We start from the raw sequence: 16916 nt of genomic DNA, 5'->3' as shown, positions 1-16916 counted from the left end.
AGTCTGCTCAGTGCCCGTCGCTCGCCCACAGATGTCAAAATGTCCAGCTCCGTGCTTACAATAGAGCCTGCCTTCCTCAACAGTTTGTCCAGGCGTGAGCCGTCCCTCTTCTTTATGCTGCCTCCCCAGCACACCACGGCGTAGAAGAGGGCACTCGCCACAACCGTCTGATAGAACATCTGTAGCATCTTATTGCAAATGTTGAAGGACGCCAGTTTTCTAAGGAAGTATAGTCGGTTCTGTCCTTTCTTGCACAGAGCATCAGTATTGGCAGTCTAGTCCAATTTGTCATCCAGCTACACTCTCATGTATTTATAAGTCTGTTCCCTCTGCACACAGTCTCCTCTGATGATCACAGGGTCCATGAGGGGCCTGGGTCTCCTAAAATCCACCACCAGCTCTTTGGTTTTGCTGGAGTTCAGTTTTAAGTGGTTTGAGTCGCACCACTTAACAAAGTCGTTGATTAGGTTCATATACTCCTCCTTCTGCCCACTCCTGATGCAGCCCACGATAGCAGTGTTGTCAGTGAACTTTTGCACGTGGCAGTTGTATTGGAAGTCTGATGTATATAGGCTGAACAGGACTGGAGAAAGTACAGTCTCCTGCGGCGCTCCTGTGTTGCAGACCACAATGTCAGACATGCAGTTCCCAAGACGCACATACTGTCTGTAAGATAGTCCACGACCCATGCCACCAGGTATGAATCTATTCCCATCTCTGTCAGCTTGTCCCTAAGGAGCAGAGGTTGGGGTGTTGAAGGCACTAGAGAAGTCCAGAAACATAATTCTTACTGCACCACTGATTCTGTCAGAGTAGGGGAGGGACTGGTGTAACATGTAGATGATGGCATCCTCCGCTACCATCTTCTCCTGGTTTGCGAACTACAGAGGGTCGAGTGTGTGGTGGACCTGTGGCCTGAGGTGGTGAAGCAGCAGCCGCTCCATGATCTTCATCACATGTCACGACAGAGCAACAGGCAGGAAGTCATTCAGCTCACTATGACGTGATACCTTTGGGACTGGGGTGATGCAAGATGTTTTCCAAAGCCTTGGGACTCTACCCTGTTCCAGGCTCAGGTTGAAGATGCGCTGTAGAGGACTCCCCAGTTCCAGCGCACAGGCCTTCAGCAGTTGTGGCGATACTCCATCTAGACCCACTACTTTGCTGACACGAATTCTCCTCAGCTCTCTGCTCACCTGGGCTGCTGTAATTGTGGGTGAGGATGATTCATAATCATTTTTATATTATTCACTGTTTTATTTGCAATATAATTACTCTATACTTGGATCCCTGTTTGGAGAGAAATTGGGATAGGAGAGGGGGACCCATTGTGCCAAATACTGTAACTATTTATTTATTTGTGTTATTAAATTGAAATTTAGACAGGTACAGTTGGCATGTCTGGGAATGCCACACAGGTGAAAAAATGCTTTGGCATTACATGTACATGAGACATACTGTCTCAGAAAACAAGTCTGAAAATATTATTATGAGCGCCTGTTCTTTTATCCTAGTTTAGCAGCAGTTTCTAAGTGAAGGAAAATTTAAATTTGACACAAACACAAATTCTATCACATTTGAGAAGTTATCTGCCAGGTTTTATTGAAAAATGGACCCACCCCGCCACATACACACACTCAGGTGGATATTGATGCAAAATGCCCCTAGGGTGTAAGGGGTTTAAGGACCTGGCAACACTGATTGTAATATTTATGTTATCATAAATCTTTGTGATATTTTGTTACTGTAAACAAACGCTCAAAGTTTAAAAATGCAGAACTTCTAAGCTCATATTTAGACAGTCATACAATCAAATTGCTTTCAAAAACTTGAGGGGTATGTCCTGTGTACACAGATAACATCTGTTAGGATGTGTCAATGTTTAACAACCTGTTTTATCTGTTCAAAGAGTCTCCATAACTGTGTTATGGAAACTCTCTTTTATAAAAAGGATTTTGAAGCAGACTAGATAGTGCACTAAGAAACTGTACTGCCAGCTCCCAGAATATTCTGATCTGAGCATTGATCTTGGCATGTACCTCTTTACTGGCAGGGATAGCTGCATGTGCTACCAAGCCACTGAAAATGATTCAAAATGCAGCTGCACATATTGCATTTAACCAAGGCATATGTCACTCCTCTTTTCATGCCACTCCACTGGCTAACTGTTACAAATTTTTGATGCTTGCTTGAAGGATAGCATGAAGACACTCCAGAGCTCTTGTGCTACTTCTTACCCACTCAGGTCTTCTAGTGAAATGTGTCTGGAGATACCACCTCTACATGGCATCAAATCTCAATCCAAACTCTTCATGTACAGATCCTAGCAGATGGAACAAGTGGCCTACTTCTATCTGAACTGCTGACTCCCTCAGTGTGTTTACATTTGAAGACTATCTAGTTCTGTGAATATCTTTCTTATTGACAATAGTTTTGATGTAGAGTTTTTAATAACTATGATGAGTAACTAGTCTTGTATTCTTCTGTTTAGTTTAGAGTTTTACATTTGTGATGGTCAATTTTGTAAGCTTGTTCTATATCATTTGTTTTCAAAATAGCCCCCAGACTAATGTTTACTCGATAATGTTGACTCTTTTTACAAGTCACTTTTGGAAATAAAATCAGCTTCTATTTGAGTAAATGTAAAATATAAACTTGTGCCAAGTGGGCATCTTAATCTCTTGCTTTAAACAATCAGAAAAGTCCCTAATTATAGGGATTTGGCAGCCAACTTATTTAAACTTTAGAGAAAACAAAAAAGAAAATATACCCTGAGAACCAGGGTTGTAAAGCATTGCTCTTCTGTGTTTTGTTTCAAAGACATGCTATTAGGTTCTTGCACAATTTACTAGTTTCCTAGTGAAGCTGTGGCAGAAGTAATTTGACCCAGCAGTGAAATGCAGTCACCAAGGCTGGTGGGTAGGAAATTCCCAGACATTTTTCATTTCCGAAATGCCAAGCTCGCATATATAGCGTGAAAACTGTAAAAAATCGATCAAGAAATAACAGAGTTATAGTTGAAAACTGAAGACTTCATTGACGTCTGTCAGACAATAGCTTTGAACTGCAACTTGAAATTGCATGTCTGTTGCATCCGCATTATCTGTGCCAAGAAACTTGCCATCAAAGAATGATGAGAAGAAACTGAATGCATCAGTAAAAGCTGAAATGGGGGTGTTTCAGAGCAACGGCAAGCGCGGCCGTTGTTTAGAACAAGTGTATCGGTATCTGATGACTGTGCTGCCTACTTCAGTGGAGGGAAAGCGTGCTTTCTCAGTGGCTGGCTTACTCTGCACAAAGTACGCTCTCGTCTGGATGACCGCACATTGAACAAGTTATGCTTTCTACGCTCTTATTACCGCAACTAACTAGATCAGGAGTGCCCACAGTTTTTCGGCCTGCGAGCTACTTTTAAAATGGCCAGATTGAAAAGATCTACCTTCATTAAAAAGTTATTATATACTTATGTATATTATACTCAGTGTTGGTATATATATATATATATACTGCTCAAAAAAATTAAAGGAACACTTTTTAATCAGAGTATAGCATCAAGTCAATGAAACTTATGGGATATTAATCTGGTCAGTTAAGTAGCAGAGGGGGTTGTTAATCAGTTTCAGCTGCTGTGGTGTTAATGAAATTAACAACAGATGCACTAGAGGGGCAACAATGAGATGACCCCAAAACAGGAATGGTTTAACAGGTGGAGGCCACTGACATTTTTACCTCCTCATCTTTTCTGACTGTTTCTTCACTAGTTTTGCATTTGGCTACAGTCAGTGTCACTACTGGTAGCATGAGGCGATACCTGGACCCTACAGAGGTTGCACAGGTAGTCCAACTTCTCCAGGATGGCACATCAATACGTGTCATTGCCAGAAGGTTTGCTGTGTCCCCCTGCACAGTCTCAAGGGCATAGAGGAGATTCTAGGAGACAAGCAGTTACTCTAGGAGAGCTGGAGAGGGCCATAGAAGGTCCATAACCCATCAGCAGGACCAGTATCTGCTCCTTTGGGCAAGGAGGAACAGGATGAGCACTGCCAGAGCCCTACAAAATGACCTCCAGCAGGCCACTGGTGTGAATGTCTCTGACCAAACAACCAGAAAGACTTCATGAGGGTGACCCAAGGGCCCCATGTCCTCTAATGGGCCCTGAGCTCACTGCCCAGCAGCATGCAGCTCGATTGGCATTCGCCATAGAATACCAGAATTGGCAGATGCACCACTGGTGCCTGTGCTTTTACAGATGAGAGCAGGTTCACCCTGAGCACGTGACAGAAGTGAAAGGGTCTGGAGAAGCCATGGAGAACATTATGCTGCCTGTAACATCATTCAGCATGAGCAGTTTGGTGGTGGGTTAATGATTGTCTGGGGAGGCATATCCATGGAGGGTCACACAGACTGCTACAGGCTTGACAAAGGCACCTTGGCTGCCATTAGGTATCAGGATGAAATCCTTGGACCCATTGTCAGACCCTATGCTGGTACAGTGGCTCCTGGTGCACGACAATTCCTGGCCTCATGTGGTGAGAGTATGCAGGCAGTTCCTGGAGGATGAAGGAATTGATACCATTGACTGGCCACCACACTTTCCTGACCTAAATCCAATAGAACACCTCTGGGACATTATGTTTTGGTCCATCCAATGCCACCAGGTTGCACCTCAGACTGTCCAGGAGCTCAGTGATGCCCTGGTCCAGATCTGGGAGGAGATCCCCACAACACCATCTGTCATCTCATTAGAAGCATGCACCGATGTTGTCAGGCATGTATACAAGAACACAGGGGCCATACAAAGTGCTGCGTACAATTTTGAGTTGCTGCAATTAAATTTTGGCAAAATGGACTAGCCTGCCACATAATTTTTTCACTCTGATTTTTGGGGCGTCTTTGAATTCAGGGCTCTGTAGGTTGATCATTTTCATTTCCATCAAACGATGTGGCATCCTTTCGTTCCTAACACATTACCCAGTCTATATCAGTATAGATATCCAGGAGGATTTCTTTTTCCCATTGAGATCTGATGTGTTTTCAAAGTGTTCCTTTAATTTTTTGAGCAGTTTATATATATATATATATATATATATATATATATATATATATATATATATATATATATACACTGCTCACAAAAATTAAAGGAACACTTTAAAGAAACACATTAGATACATCAGATCTCAATATGAAGTTGGATATCTATACAAATAACGACAGGGCAATGTCTTAGGAACAAAAGGATGCCAAGTCTTTTAATGGAAATAAAAGTTTTCTGCCTACAGAGGGCTCAATTGTGTAGACACCCTAAAATCAGAGTGAAATGAAGATGTGGCAGGCTAGTCCCTTTTTCAAAAACTTAATTTCTGCTACTCAAAATGCTTTTCAGTATCTTGTGTGGCCCCACGAGCTTGTATGCATGCTTGACAACGTCGGGCATGCTCCTAATGAGACGACGGATGGTGTCTTGTGGCATTTCCTCCCAGATCTGTATGAGGGCATCCCTGAGCTGTTGTACAGTCTGAGGAGCAACCTGGCGGCGCCTAATGGACCGAAACATAATGTCCCACAGATGTTCTATTGGGTTTAAGTCAGGGGATCGTGAAGGCCATTCAATTGTTTCAATTCCTTCATCCTCCAGGTACTGCCTGCATACTCTTGCCACATGAGGCCGGGCATTGTCGGTACATTAGGAGGAAACCAGGACCTACTGCACCAGCGTAGGGTCTGACAATGGGTCCAAGGATTTCATCCTGATACCTAATGGCAGTCAAGGTGTCTTTGTCTAGCTTGTAGAAGTCTGTGCGTCCCTCCATGGATATGCCTCCCCAGACCATCACTGACCCACCACCAAACTGGTCATGCGAATGATGTTACAGACAGCATAACATTCTCCATGGCTTCTGCAGACCCTTCAACATCTGTCACATGTGCTCAGGGTGAACCTGCTCTCATCTGTGAAAAACACATTGGTGGACCTGACAATTCTGGTATTCTATGGTAAATGCCGATCGAGCTCCACTGCGCTGGGTTGTGAGCACAGGGCCCACTAGAGGACGTTGGGCCCTCAGACCACCCTCAAGAAGTCTGTTTCTGATTGTTTGGTCAGAGACATTCACACCAGTGGCCTGCTGGAGGTCATTTTGTAGAGCTCTGGAAATGCTCATCCTGTTTGTCCTTGTCCAAAGGAGCAGATACCAGTCCTGCTGATGGGTTAAGGACCTTCTATGGTCCTGTCCAGCTCTCCTAGACTAACTGCCTGTCTCCTGGAATCTCCTCCATGCCCTTGAGACAGTGCTGGGAGACACTGCAAACCTTCTGGCAATGACACACATTGATGTGCCATCCTGGAGAAGTTGGATTTCCTGTGCAACCTCTGTAGGGTCCAGGTTTCACTCATGCTACCAGTAGTTACACTGACCATAGCAAATGCAAAACTAGTGAAAAACAGTCAGAAAAGATGAGGAGGGAAAATGTCAGTGGCTTCCACCTGTTAAACCATTCCTGTTTTGGGGTCATCTCATTGTTGCCCCTCTAGTGCACCTGTTGTTAATTTCATTAACAGCAAAGCAGCTGAAACTGATTAACAACCCCCTCTGCTACTTAACTGACCAGATTAATATCCCAGAAGTTTCATTGACTTGATGCTATACTCTGATTAAAAAGTGTTCCTTTAATTATATATATATATATATATATATATATATATATATATATATATATATATATATATATATACCGGTATATATATATATATATATACCAACACTGAGCATACTTTATACATAAAATATATGTTGACGTACCTTGCATAACTGAATAACCTTTATGGCATAATAACAATTCAATGCATTTATGGTCACTACAGTATTTGGATTTAATAATCTTCATGTGAGAAAAGGCTGACTTGCATAAATAAGTAGAGTCGAATAATGCAGTCAAGGAGCTTTTGAATTCAGCCAAGTGAAAAATGACGGCTGTCCGATTAACTGTGATTTTAGTTCCCTCTCCTTTCTCTTTCTCAGATCGCTGAAGGAAGTCAGTTTCGTAGTTTTTATGAACAGTTCGAAAGTGCCTTTCCACATTTTCCTTCTTTGGAATAGCAATGATAGATTGGCAGATCAGACAAACGCACTTCGATTGTGACATTGTGAGAGAAAAAAATCCTCTTCTAATTCCACATAAAGCCCGTACCCTCCCCAAACAATTTTTTTTAAATCCCTTCTTTAGCCGATATAAATTGGAAGGCTAACTAGATCACAGCCTGAGTCTTTCAGTAGCTCGTGCATTTGATCATGCGTGCGGGATGACCAGTGTGTTAGAAGGAAAGAGATCTCAGACTGGCCGCCCTGTATGTCAATGAAGTGGCAAATGCCATAGGGAGGATATATGATAGACTAACGTTTAAAAAAAAATTTTTTTTGAATGCAACACGATCTACCTGCACTACCTTTGCAATCTACCAGTCGATCGTGATCGACGCATTGGGCACCCCTGAAGTAGATACATGTACTTGTATGACAGCATGAACTGCTTGCAGATAAGGTTAGTCTTATTGGTGTCAACATACTGCAGTAGTTTTATTAAAAATAAGTGTTGGTCGTTCTAAAACTGTTCACATGTGAGATGCCCGTGTGCTGTGTCATCCCTGGGAGCCTGGGATTCCCAGGAATGACATGTGGGATTCCGGAATTCCCAGGAATGAATTCCCTACTGGTGGGTCTTATTTCTTTCACTTTGTGGCACTTCTTGCAAGATTGCACAAGCCTATTTTTATTTTGTTGTCAATTTTCCAGACCAGTTTGGATCGTTATTTATAGCGTCACCGTTTACTCCTTTATCACAAGGCAATAAGGTCTAAGAGCACAAGGGGAAACCCAATGCACAAAGACCACACCACACTGTAAGGGCAACAACAACATTGAACCACCCAACCTCTTCTGGCCACATGACTCAGGTAGTGAAGATTAAACAGGAGATTTGAAGGACTACAGGCAGTTTGCTTCAAACCAATGAGAAGGAAAGAACTCCATGATGTTTTGAATGTAACCTTAAAATGGATCTCCTTGAGGACTAATGACCCTGCTAAAACCAGTTACTATACTTTACATACAAACTATATAAGTTAAAAATTGAAAATTTAGGAACTGCCTATGAAAGACTGGTTTCTTTTAAGAAGCCTTTATTAAATAGAATAAATTCCTTTTGTTTAATGGAATGGTCAGCTGAGCACTGTAGATATGGGAGCAGGGCTCTTGGTGATTTTAAAGTGCAAGCGAATATCTTTTACAATCGACTTGAATATAGGAACTGACTTTTCATGCAAAAGAATGGATTTATGCCACATTAAGAATTTTCACTTTTGTCCAGTTACTATATTTTTAATTCATACTTCATGCTCAAGGCTGCCGTACAAAATAAAGGAGTTCAAATGTTTCATTTCTACCACTCACACATTTACTTACTCAAAGCTGAACTGAAAATCCTTAACTCCACATTTCCCAGCTCCCCATGTGCTGTCCAGGAGGTGCCATTGGTCTTCAAGGTAAACAGCATTCCATGCATGATTGGAGCTTCCAGTAAAATGGTCTCCAATGTTATAGCTATATCCTTTGGAGTAGCCAGAAACTTCCTCACAAGGGATTCCTGCAAAACTGGGACACATGTCACAATATTGCAAAAGGAAAGCAGTCAACCAGTGCATGAAGCCTGGAGCTCAGAGCAGAGTCACAGCAACAGTGATCAGCATACCTCATTGCCTAAACATGTTATGTCTTTCTCCTAACACTGATCTCTGCTACATTCTTGATTTTTTTTAGCAAAATACTGTCAAGCTCAACTCCTGAGGCAGTTCCCAGATGCCCTGCTCATAGACATTCTCACTTTTGATATTTATACTATCATGGGGTTCTCATTTCTATTTTTCTGTCGAGGGAGATATTACCAAAAGCATGAACAATCTGTATCAACATATCCACAGTAGCTCGTAAGAGTTTTGTCAGCTCATACAACAATCATTGCCAACTTTTTTCAGTTGTGCTTTGAAGAAACATGAAGTACATTGTGAATCGTGAGAGTTGGGGTTCTGGGTTATGCTAGTAATATAAAAAAATATCAAAAAGTAGAATTGCAGGTCAGTTTATGCCAAACTGGGCAAAAAGAGGGAAAGTATTTTCTTGCTTACCTGCACATTTTGCTGAAGAGTCCTGCATATCCAGCACAGACCCCCTTTCCCTTTTTAAGAATATCATTGGGGTCACTGGACCGAAGACCTGCATTATTATAGGCGTTGACATCGTATTCTGCAAAAACAGATGATATATTGAAGTACTCAAACCAGAGTGTCACTTAAGTGTAGATTGTTCATTTGTAGCAACAACCTGGGGGCTAGTTCTGTGGCAACATTAGTAAAAGTCTTTCCGTGACGCAAAGTATTATTTTGTTTTAATCACAGGAGTACCTTTTCCATGAAAAAGTGCAGTATCACAAATATATTATGATAATGGGCTTTTATTAAACTCTGACCAGGCAACAGAGAAGAGGTGAAAAAAACACACCTCACTGCGTCTAGGAATATTTCTCTAACATTTAAGGACATCTCTCTATATATCCACAAACCACTGGTCACGCTCATCTCTTAATCAGCTGTTATGTTTGCAAATTATTTAACATTTTTCTCTGCACATACTCTACATATTTTCTTGTTTTTTATTTGTTATGTTTTATTTTTAGGTGTATTTGTATATAATACAAAAAGCACCTACTGTGATATCCATGCCTGTCAATCTGTCTGTCTCTCCATCGGTCTGTCTGTATGAAAGCACTCACCTCCCAGAAGACTGACTTTGTTGGAATTTGACACACTTATTCTTCGAGTAGATTTGTCAAGACAATTCAGTTTTCATTTAGATATCTCAAACTGCTCTATACAATGTTGAATTTTCAAAATCTCCCATTGAAAAGCACTGGTGCATTTGCAAACTTGTCTGTCTTAAAACAGATAAACATTCTGAGCAACTTCACGTATGAAATAGTTTACTGCTTCAAATTTAAGATTACTTTAAGTTGTATATTTTATATATTTACTCTTTCACTTTTCTAACAGTCGCCAAGATCCCCTGTGCAATTTACTGAAAACTCTCGGGGAGATGTATGTGAATGAAAGAGGAATGACATTTTTTAAATATCTCTTATTTTTATCTCTGCCTGAAGAGATGCTTTTTGCTTCTGTGTATCTTGGAGACTGAAATTATCCTTATATATAATTTGATACTATTCGTATGTATGGTGTTCGCGTCAATATCTCGACTCAATACAAGTTAGAACCATGCAATGGGACTCTGCCTCTGTAGTTAGAACATAACGTGGCACACGTGGACGCAGTATTGCATGATTGGCTAAGAATGTTCGAATGCTTCAGTGACGCTACTGGATGGCCGAGTATAGTAAGTCAGTGTTGGTTCGAGCAGATAACAGTAAGCTCGATTGGTTTTTGGGACGTTGGTTTGGTTGGGCATACTTTCCAGGACTAAAATCGTCGACTGACTTAAACCCTTCGACAGCTCCGGAACCGTAAGTAATTTAGAACGTATCGCCATTTGCTTGGTACGTAAAAATCTATCTTTGGGCAGTTCGGTTTTGGCATCCGACCTTCTGACATCTATTAGCAAACTGTGTAGTGACAGCTGGGTATTAACAACGGTCAATGTTTAAATTTTAGCCGAATTCAGAACTATAATGACCACGCCAACATAATTATTACTCCGACTCTGATTAGAGTCGTAAAATACGGTTTGTTTTGAAAATGTGTTTGCCAGAAAAAATCAAATGAGGTGCGCCGAAGAGCTGAGTTCACATCATTTAAGCAATATATTTGAGAGCTAATTTAAATGGGTCTCAGCTTTCTTTCATGCAGAGATTAGTATTCTGTTACTACCTTATGAAATCTGAGCTGAGGGAAAGCAAACAGAACACTGCCCTGCCACCCAACAACAATATTTACATAGCACATTTATATAGCACATTTTCATTCAAATGATGTAGCTCAAAGTGTTCTACAGAATGTAGAAAGAGAAAAAAGACAAAATATAAAAATAAAATTAGGCAATACTAATTAACATAGAATAAAAGTAAGGTCCGAAGGCCAGGGAGGACAGAAAAAAAAACCAAAAAAATGTAAGGAAAGTAGAGAAGAAGAGGAGGCTTATTAAGTGAATATTCTAGTTTTGTGTGTAAGGCTGAACTTTGAGTAGCAGTATGTTTTGTATTGGTGAATTATTAGATAATTACTGCACATCTGCTATTGTGTCTTTTATCCATCCATTCATCCATCCATCCATTATCCAACCCGCTATATCCTAACTACAGGGTCACGGGGGTCTGCTGGAGCCAATCCCAGCCAACACAGGGCACAAGGCAGGAAACAAACCCCAGGCAGGGTGCCAGCCCACCACAGTTGTGTCTATTACTGAATTGCAAATTGTGTGACTATTATTTTCTCTGAGGTGTCCTTTTGTATTTTCACAATTTCACAATTCAGGAGAAAGTGTTTAAATTTAACAAAATTGACCCAGTTACAGAGCAGTGACTCTCAGATTTGTAATTGCCATTTTATTATGTTATACTTGTGGCAGGCAGCTGAGACCTTTGCCTGGCTGGGACGCCTGTATAATAGATGAGCCGGGGCACAGAGTATCTTCAGGGCTTTATCTCCCCTGCAAGAACAGAAGTAAGCTCCCCTGGATTGCTACAGGACCATGGATTCCCCCAGAGCGTGCTGGGAGCTGGAGTTTGCTACAGCCCTGTTGGGTTCCGTGGGTGCCGTCAGGGGATGCTACAGGGCCTGCACAGCCCTACTACTTTGGGCTTCCGTCACACCCGAACTGCTGCCGGAAGAAGATCACTGGACATTTGGAGCACTAAAAGGAGACAGTCACCACTACTCAGGGAGTCAGAGTCGAAAGGAAGTGGACGAAGCTTGAGAGGGGAGTGGAGGTGGAAGAAAGAGGGGGAGAGAGAGAGAGGTAGAAAACAATTGTGTTGAATTATGCTTGGCACTTTGCTGTATAAGGTGGGGAGCGAGGGAACAGTGCTACCCTATTAAAATAAAGCCTCCGTTGTGCTGGGACTTGTGCCTCTCTCTGTTGTGTCGGGTGTTTGGGGAGCTGTATGCCCCCTGGTGTCCACATACTGAAGTTGAATTTCTGCAGTGTTATATTAATAGAATATTGGTTTAATGTTTATACTGTACTAGCTGTCCACCGCTGCTCCACCCGTATATTAGTGAAACAGGACAAAGTTTAAAAATCAATAAACAAACAGGCTAGCTAAGTCGAGGCAAGGTACGCTCCAAAAGGTGGCAAAAGGTAGACTTATTTGAGCAGAGGCTGAAGCGTGAGTGAGGAGGGCCCTGCCTTCCCCCTCCCCATGGCACGCAGCCTCTGTCTCGGATCAGCGCAAATATATCGCTCCTGCAAGCAAACTATGATACTTAGCACAATGAGAGTCGTAAAATTAACCGGAATTTTCAAGCAAATTATAGAAAAAAAGCTGATCTAAATCCATTAAGTAGTTCTCTCATGAAAAGCGGACAGACATGCAGACAGACAGACATACGTTGGATTTTATATATACAGTAGAGAGATATTGTATGTGGGAAAAATAAATTTAAATTGTATGTAGGAGACAATTAAAAATATGAATATATATTAAGAAACAACCAACTGGTATATATCTGGTTATGCTGGACAGTTAATATGCCTTGAGTTTAATTGTGCTTAATTCCATAGTTTACATGAGTGCTCAAGTGGATAATTTAAAGATAAAATTGGGTGCCAAATCGAGCAAAGGAAACAACAGATTTCTAAGATTTCTTGTTAAAGATTGACAATTCTGAAATTTTTGTATTACAATCTAATGTAATAATTGACCTTCTAAAATTCATCTTTACTTCAATAAAGTACAATAAACCTTACCTGTGTTCATTTTAACACATTGCTTATATTATCTAATCAAGTGTTAAGGTTGTGAGATGTTCACTTAATTTTTTTTATTCTTATTTTAGTATTTTATTTTATTATTCTTCTCTCTAAGAATAGGGATGCCTCATCTACTGCTGCTGGGTGTCCCAGAAGGGCAGGCACAGTGTAAGTCACATCCACACTCACTAATACCACACTATAACTCATCACGGTGACACTGACTGCACTTATGTACTGACCAAAGGCAGGATTGCAATTGCATGATTCATTATTGTGTATCGCATTTCTTTAGCAAAATATTATGTGAGTTTTGTTTAAGAATAAAATAAATGTTGTGTGTTCTCTATACAAAGACTTCCACCTTCTCATTATTATAAAATGTTCTTTTACTTTTGCCACTTGAGTACCTTTGAAAGTGGATACTTTCTTTTACGTTTGCTCAAGTACTTCTTACTTCAGTGAAAATAAACATTTGTCGAAGTACTGTGACTTTTACTCAAGTATCATTTGAATACTTTTTACAACTCTGAAAGCCTGGTATCATGGACATCATTAACTTGTTCTGAAGCTTATCTGAGTACTGAAGTATGCCCTCTGGCTGGACTGATCTTCCTCGGCTAACTGCCAAAAAGGGCTATGCCTCACACCGGCCAGGGGATTTCCCTTACAATCAGAGCTTTCCCTAGTAACTTAGTTCCATAATATCAAATATCTCTCCAAAACAGTAAAATCTGATCTACTCAACATATGGATGTCATATTTTTATGAGGGGAATTACCAATGTGGTGGGTAATCCATGTCCAGATGGCTCGCACCTTCTCCAAGTTGCTGTGGGCCTTTTTCAGAAGCTTTTTCACTAAGACCTCTATGCTGTTCCTTTCATTGACCTGTTTGGAAAAGAAGAATTAATAATTGTGTGCCTTACAGCTTTAGGGCTTTCATCATCAGTAGAAAGATTCTGCAATGTTTTGATTTTACATAGTTAATCCTTAAGCCTGATATTACCACTGAAAGCTCAAATGTACAGAGTAAAGTTGTCAATGTAAAATTAACCCCTTAAGTACACATATATATTAATTAATTGTATATAAAGTCGCATGCTCCTGATTGACTCACTGACATGAACTATTTGGCTGTTTGCAGGCCATCTACTGAAAAATGGTTTTAAATTTTGGATCAGCCTCCTGGCCCTGAGGCCCAGAACAATCTATTATCACCAAAAAAGTGAATATATAGTGAAGATTTGCAAAAACAAAATGCAATGATGTCTCACATATAATAGTCATAAAGAAAGAGTTTAGTACTGGACTACAGTAGCTGCAGAATAACACAGCATATCTGACAACATATCAGCAGCATCACAGTTTAAGTCCTGCCTATATCCTTGTTTTTTTTTATCCTGTTCTTGTTTATGCTTCATATACAAAAATGTATGCAGAAGAATGACTGCCAACATTAATTAAGTGATACTTAAAATCAAAAATTAATTGGTTACTGCTATATATAAATATCCCTTATAATATAAAAAATATTTCCCCATATTTTTGTAAAGCACTAATATTTGCATCATTCTGTCTTTATCTCTCTATGTTTCTTATGTAGTCCTGCGGTGGGTTGGCACCCTGCCCGGGATTGGTTCCTGCCTTGTGCCCTGTGTTGGCTGGGATTGGCTCCAGCAGACCCCCGTGACCCTGTGTTCGGATTTAGTGGGTTGGAAAATGGATGGATGGTTTCTTATGTATAAAGAAATGCATTTACAGTACTGTATATTTTATTTTCTGGAAGCATAATGCCATTTTTTGATTTTTCCATTGTTCCCTTGTGTATTATTATGATATAGAGGGTCCATGGCTTAGCAATCAGTGGTCAGTTTTTAAATAAATACAGTAAATAATTAATTAGCCATCTCAATCACTGTGGGTGTGCGTGCCCACGTGGCTGGAGGAGGTTGGTGAAGTGATTGAGACAGGCCACACCTGCACGTGAGGGCGTTGTCTGTCGTGATTGCCTCATTGACTGTCTACGGTTTGTGATTGAGATGCTGTGCCCATGGAGGCATACAAGGTGTGATCAAAAAATATGGTGAATGTTTTAAAAAATAAAAATGTTTATTGCAGTAAAAGATTTACAACTACTAGTCACCCTAAAAATACTCTCCTCCACTTCGAATGCACTTATCCCAACGCTCCTGCCACTTTGAGAAGCAGTTACAGAAGTTTCCTTTCGAGTGTGTCTTTAGTTGGACTGTCATGACTGCCTGGATGTCCTTAATGGATTTAAATCATATGCTTTTCATGGTCATTTTCAAATTAGGAAACAGCCAGAAGTCGCACTGTGCGAGATCCGACAAATAAGATGTATGCAGACACAGCATAATGCTTTTATTCGACAGAAATTGTCGTACTAGAAGGGATGTGTGACAAAAATTGTTGTCATGATGAAGAATGAAACCATTTCCACATTTTCCTCAGTTATTGATGTTGAAGGATGCCCTGATCTTTTGTCATCTTCAACCAAGTCAGATCCATTATGAAATCAATCAAACAGTCTTGTAAACAGTCTTAATTGTCAGTGCAGTGTCACCATAAACCAATTTTAACATCTGATGGGTTTCCTGAGCTTCTTGCAATTTGAAACAAAATTTCATGTTAATGCGTTGCTTGATATCCATTATTAAGGATGAACTTGTAAAACACACTTGAACTCAGCAGTGGCTCACAAACAACTGACAGTATCAAACAAGTTGAAACTTGTCACAAACTAGGCTCTAGGATGGACATATCAGAACCTGCACTGAATTGTTTTGCGTTGCTCTTGGATGGTGCTCTGTATCAACATTCACCATAATTTTTGATCACATCTCGTATAAGGGGGAATCTGGAATTGAGAAAGAAAAGAATAAGAAAGGATGAGGAAAGATAAGGAAGGAGAAAGGAGATTAAATGGGGAGAAGAAGGAAGAGGAGAGAGAGAGAAAGAGAGAGAGAGAACTTGTGCTGAAAGGAGCAAGAAGCAGGTGGTGGGGAGTGAGGCTCAAATCTGGAGGAACCTGAGGCTGAGACAGAGAAAGGGGCATTCATGCTGAGCAATCTCCCAGGGGGTAGGCAAAGCCTGATATGCGGTCATGTACAGATGCTGAGGAACTTGTGGCAGGAGACGTGAGGCTTGATAGGGAACCTGGCTGGGTGCTGTGGGCAGCAGGGACATGGGCCTGTCAGTGAAAGATGGCTGCACCAGTCAGCGAGCATGTCATCCTACTGCAATGTCCAGCCAAGATGAGTGAGGGAGATGCCAAGTTGGAATGGAAGCATAGGGGCTTTTGAGTGTATTTTAAAAAGATTTGTCTCTTTGGGATTTCTAACCTCTATTTTAATGGAAAATTTATTGGATGACATTTAACCACCACTTCATCACATTAGTTTATTTCTATTATTTTTATTTTTTGAACTTTTTGTATCACTGCCTATTTTTTTGGACACTGTTTTTCCTTTATTAGATGTTAATAAAAGCACTGTTCACTTTTTGCACCCACTATGTGTATCCTCATTTGCCCAGCTTATTCATGGTTATGTTATCAATTGTGGTGGGTTCAAGAGGCTCACAAATTCAACAGGGATTTTGGTGTTTATCTGCACCGTCACAATTCTTTAATTTAAATTTATTAGATTACTGCTGATTAGATTACTGATGTCCCTTAAGAAGTCAGTACTATCTCAATCTGTCCTCCATTGTTATTTATCAATTCACATGTCTGACTTGTTCCTGAACATTTATTTAGCTGGTAATTTAATATTATTACTCCAGTTAACAAGTAAATCATTAGTATTCTGTAAATGTTTCTGTTCCTATATGTAGTATCATTGTGATGCATTTCATGAGAAAAATGGCTTAAAGAAGAATGCAAGCCTTAATTGTTTCTAATGGGTGGATAGATTGGTTG

General features: G+C 40.5%; 1 protein-coding gene across 2 annotated transcripts in view; it reads right to left on the bottom strand.

Annotated features, from left to right (window-relative positions):
* Nucleotides 1-16916, bottom strand: part of LOC120534601 (kyphoscoliosis peptidase-like) — a 58953-nt gene that overhangs the window by 10257 nt on the left and 31780 nt on the right. For both annotated transcript variants that reach the window (XM_039762193.1, XM_039762201.1), the window contains 3 exons: nucleotides 13756-13864; nucleotides 9182-9299; nucleotides 8463-8651 (listed from right to left, as the gene is read on the bottom strand). In XM_039762193.1, the coding sequence (XP_039618127.1) occupies nucleotides 8463-8651; nucleotides 9182-9299; nucleotides 13756-13864 (416 nt within the window). The remainder of the gene's footprint in view (nucleotides 1-8462; nucleotides 8652-9181; nucleotides 9300-13755; nucleotides 13865-16916) is intronic.

Source organism: Polypterus senegalus, chromosome 1 (assembly GCF_016835505.1).
Source record: "Polypterus senegalus isolate Bchr_013 chromosome 1, ASM1683550v1, whole genome shotgun sequence".
Lineage (NCBI taxonomy): Eukaryota > Metazoa > Chordata > Cladistia > Polypteriformes > Polypteridae > Polypterus > Polypterus senegalus.
This window is presented reverse-complemented; position numbering and strand designations above follow the sequence as displayed.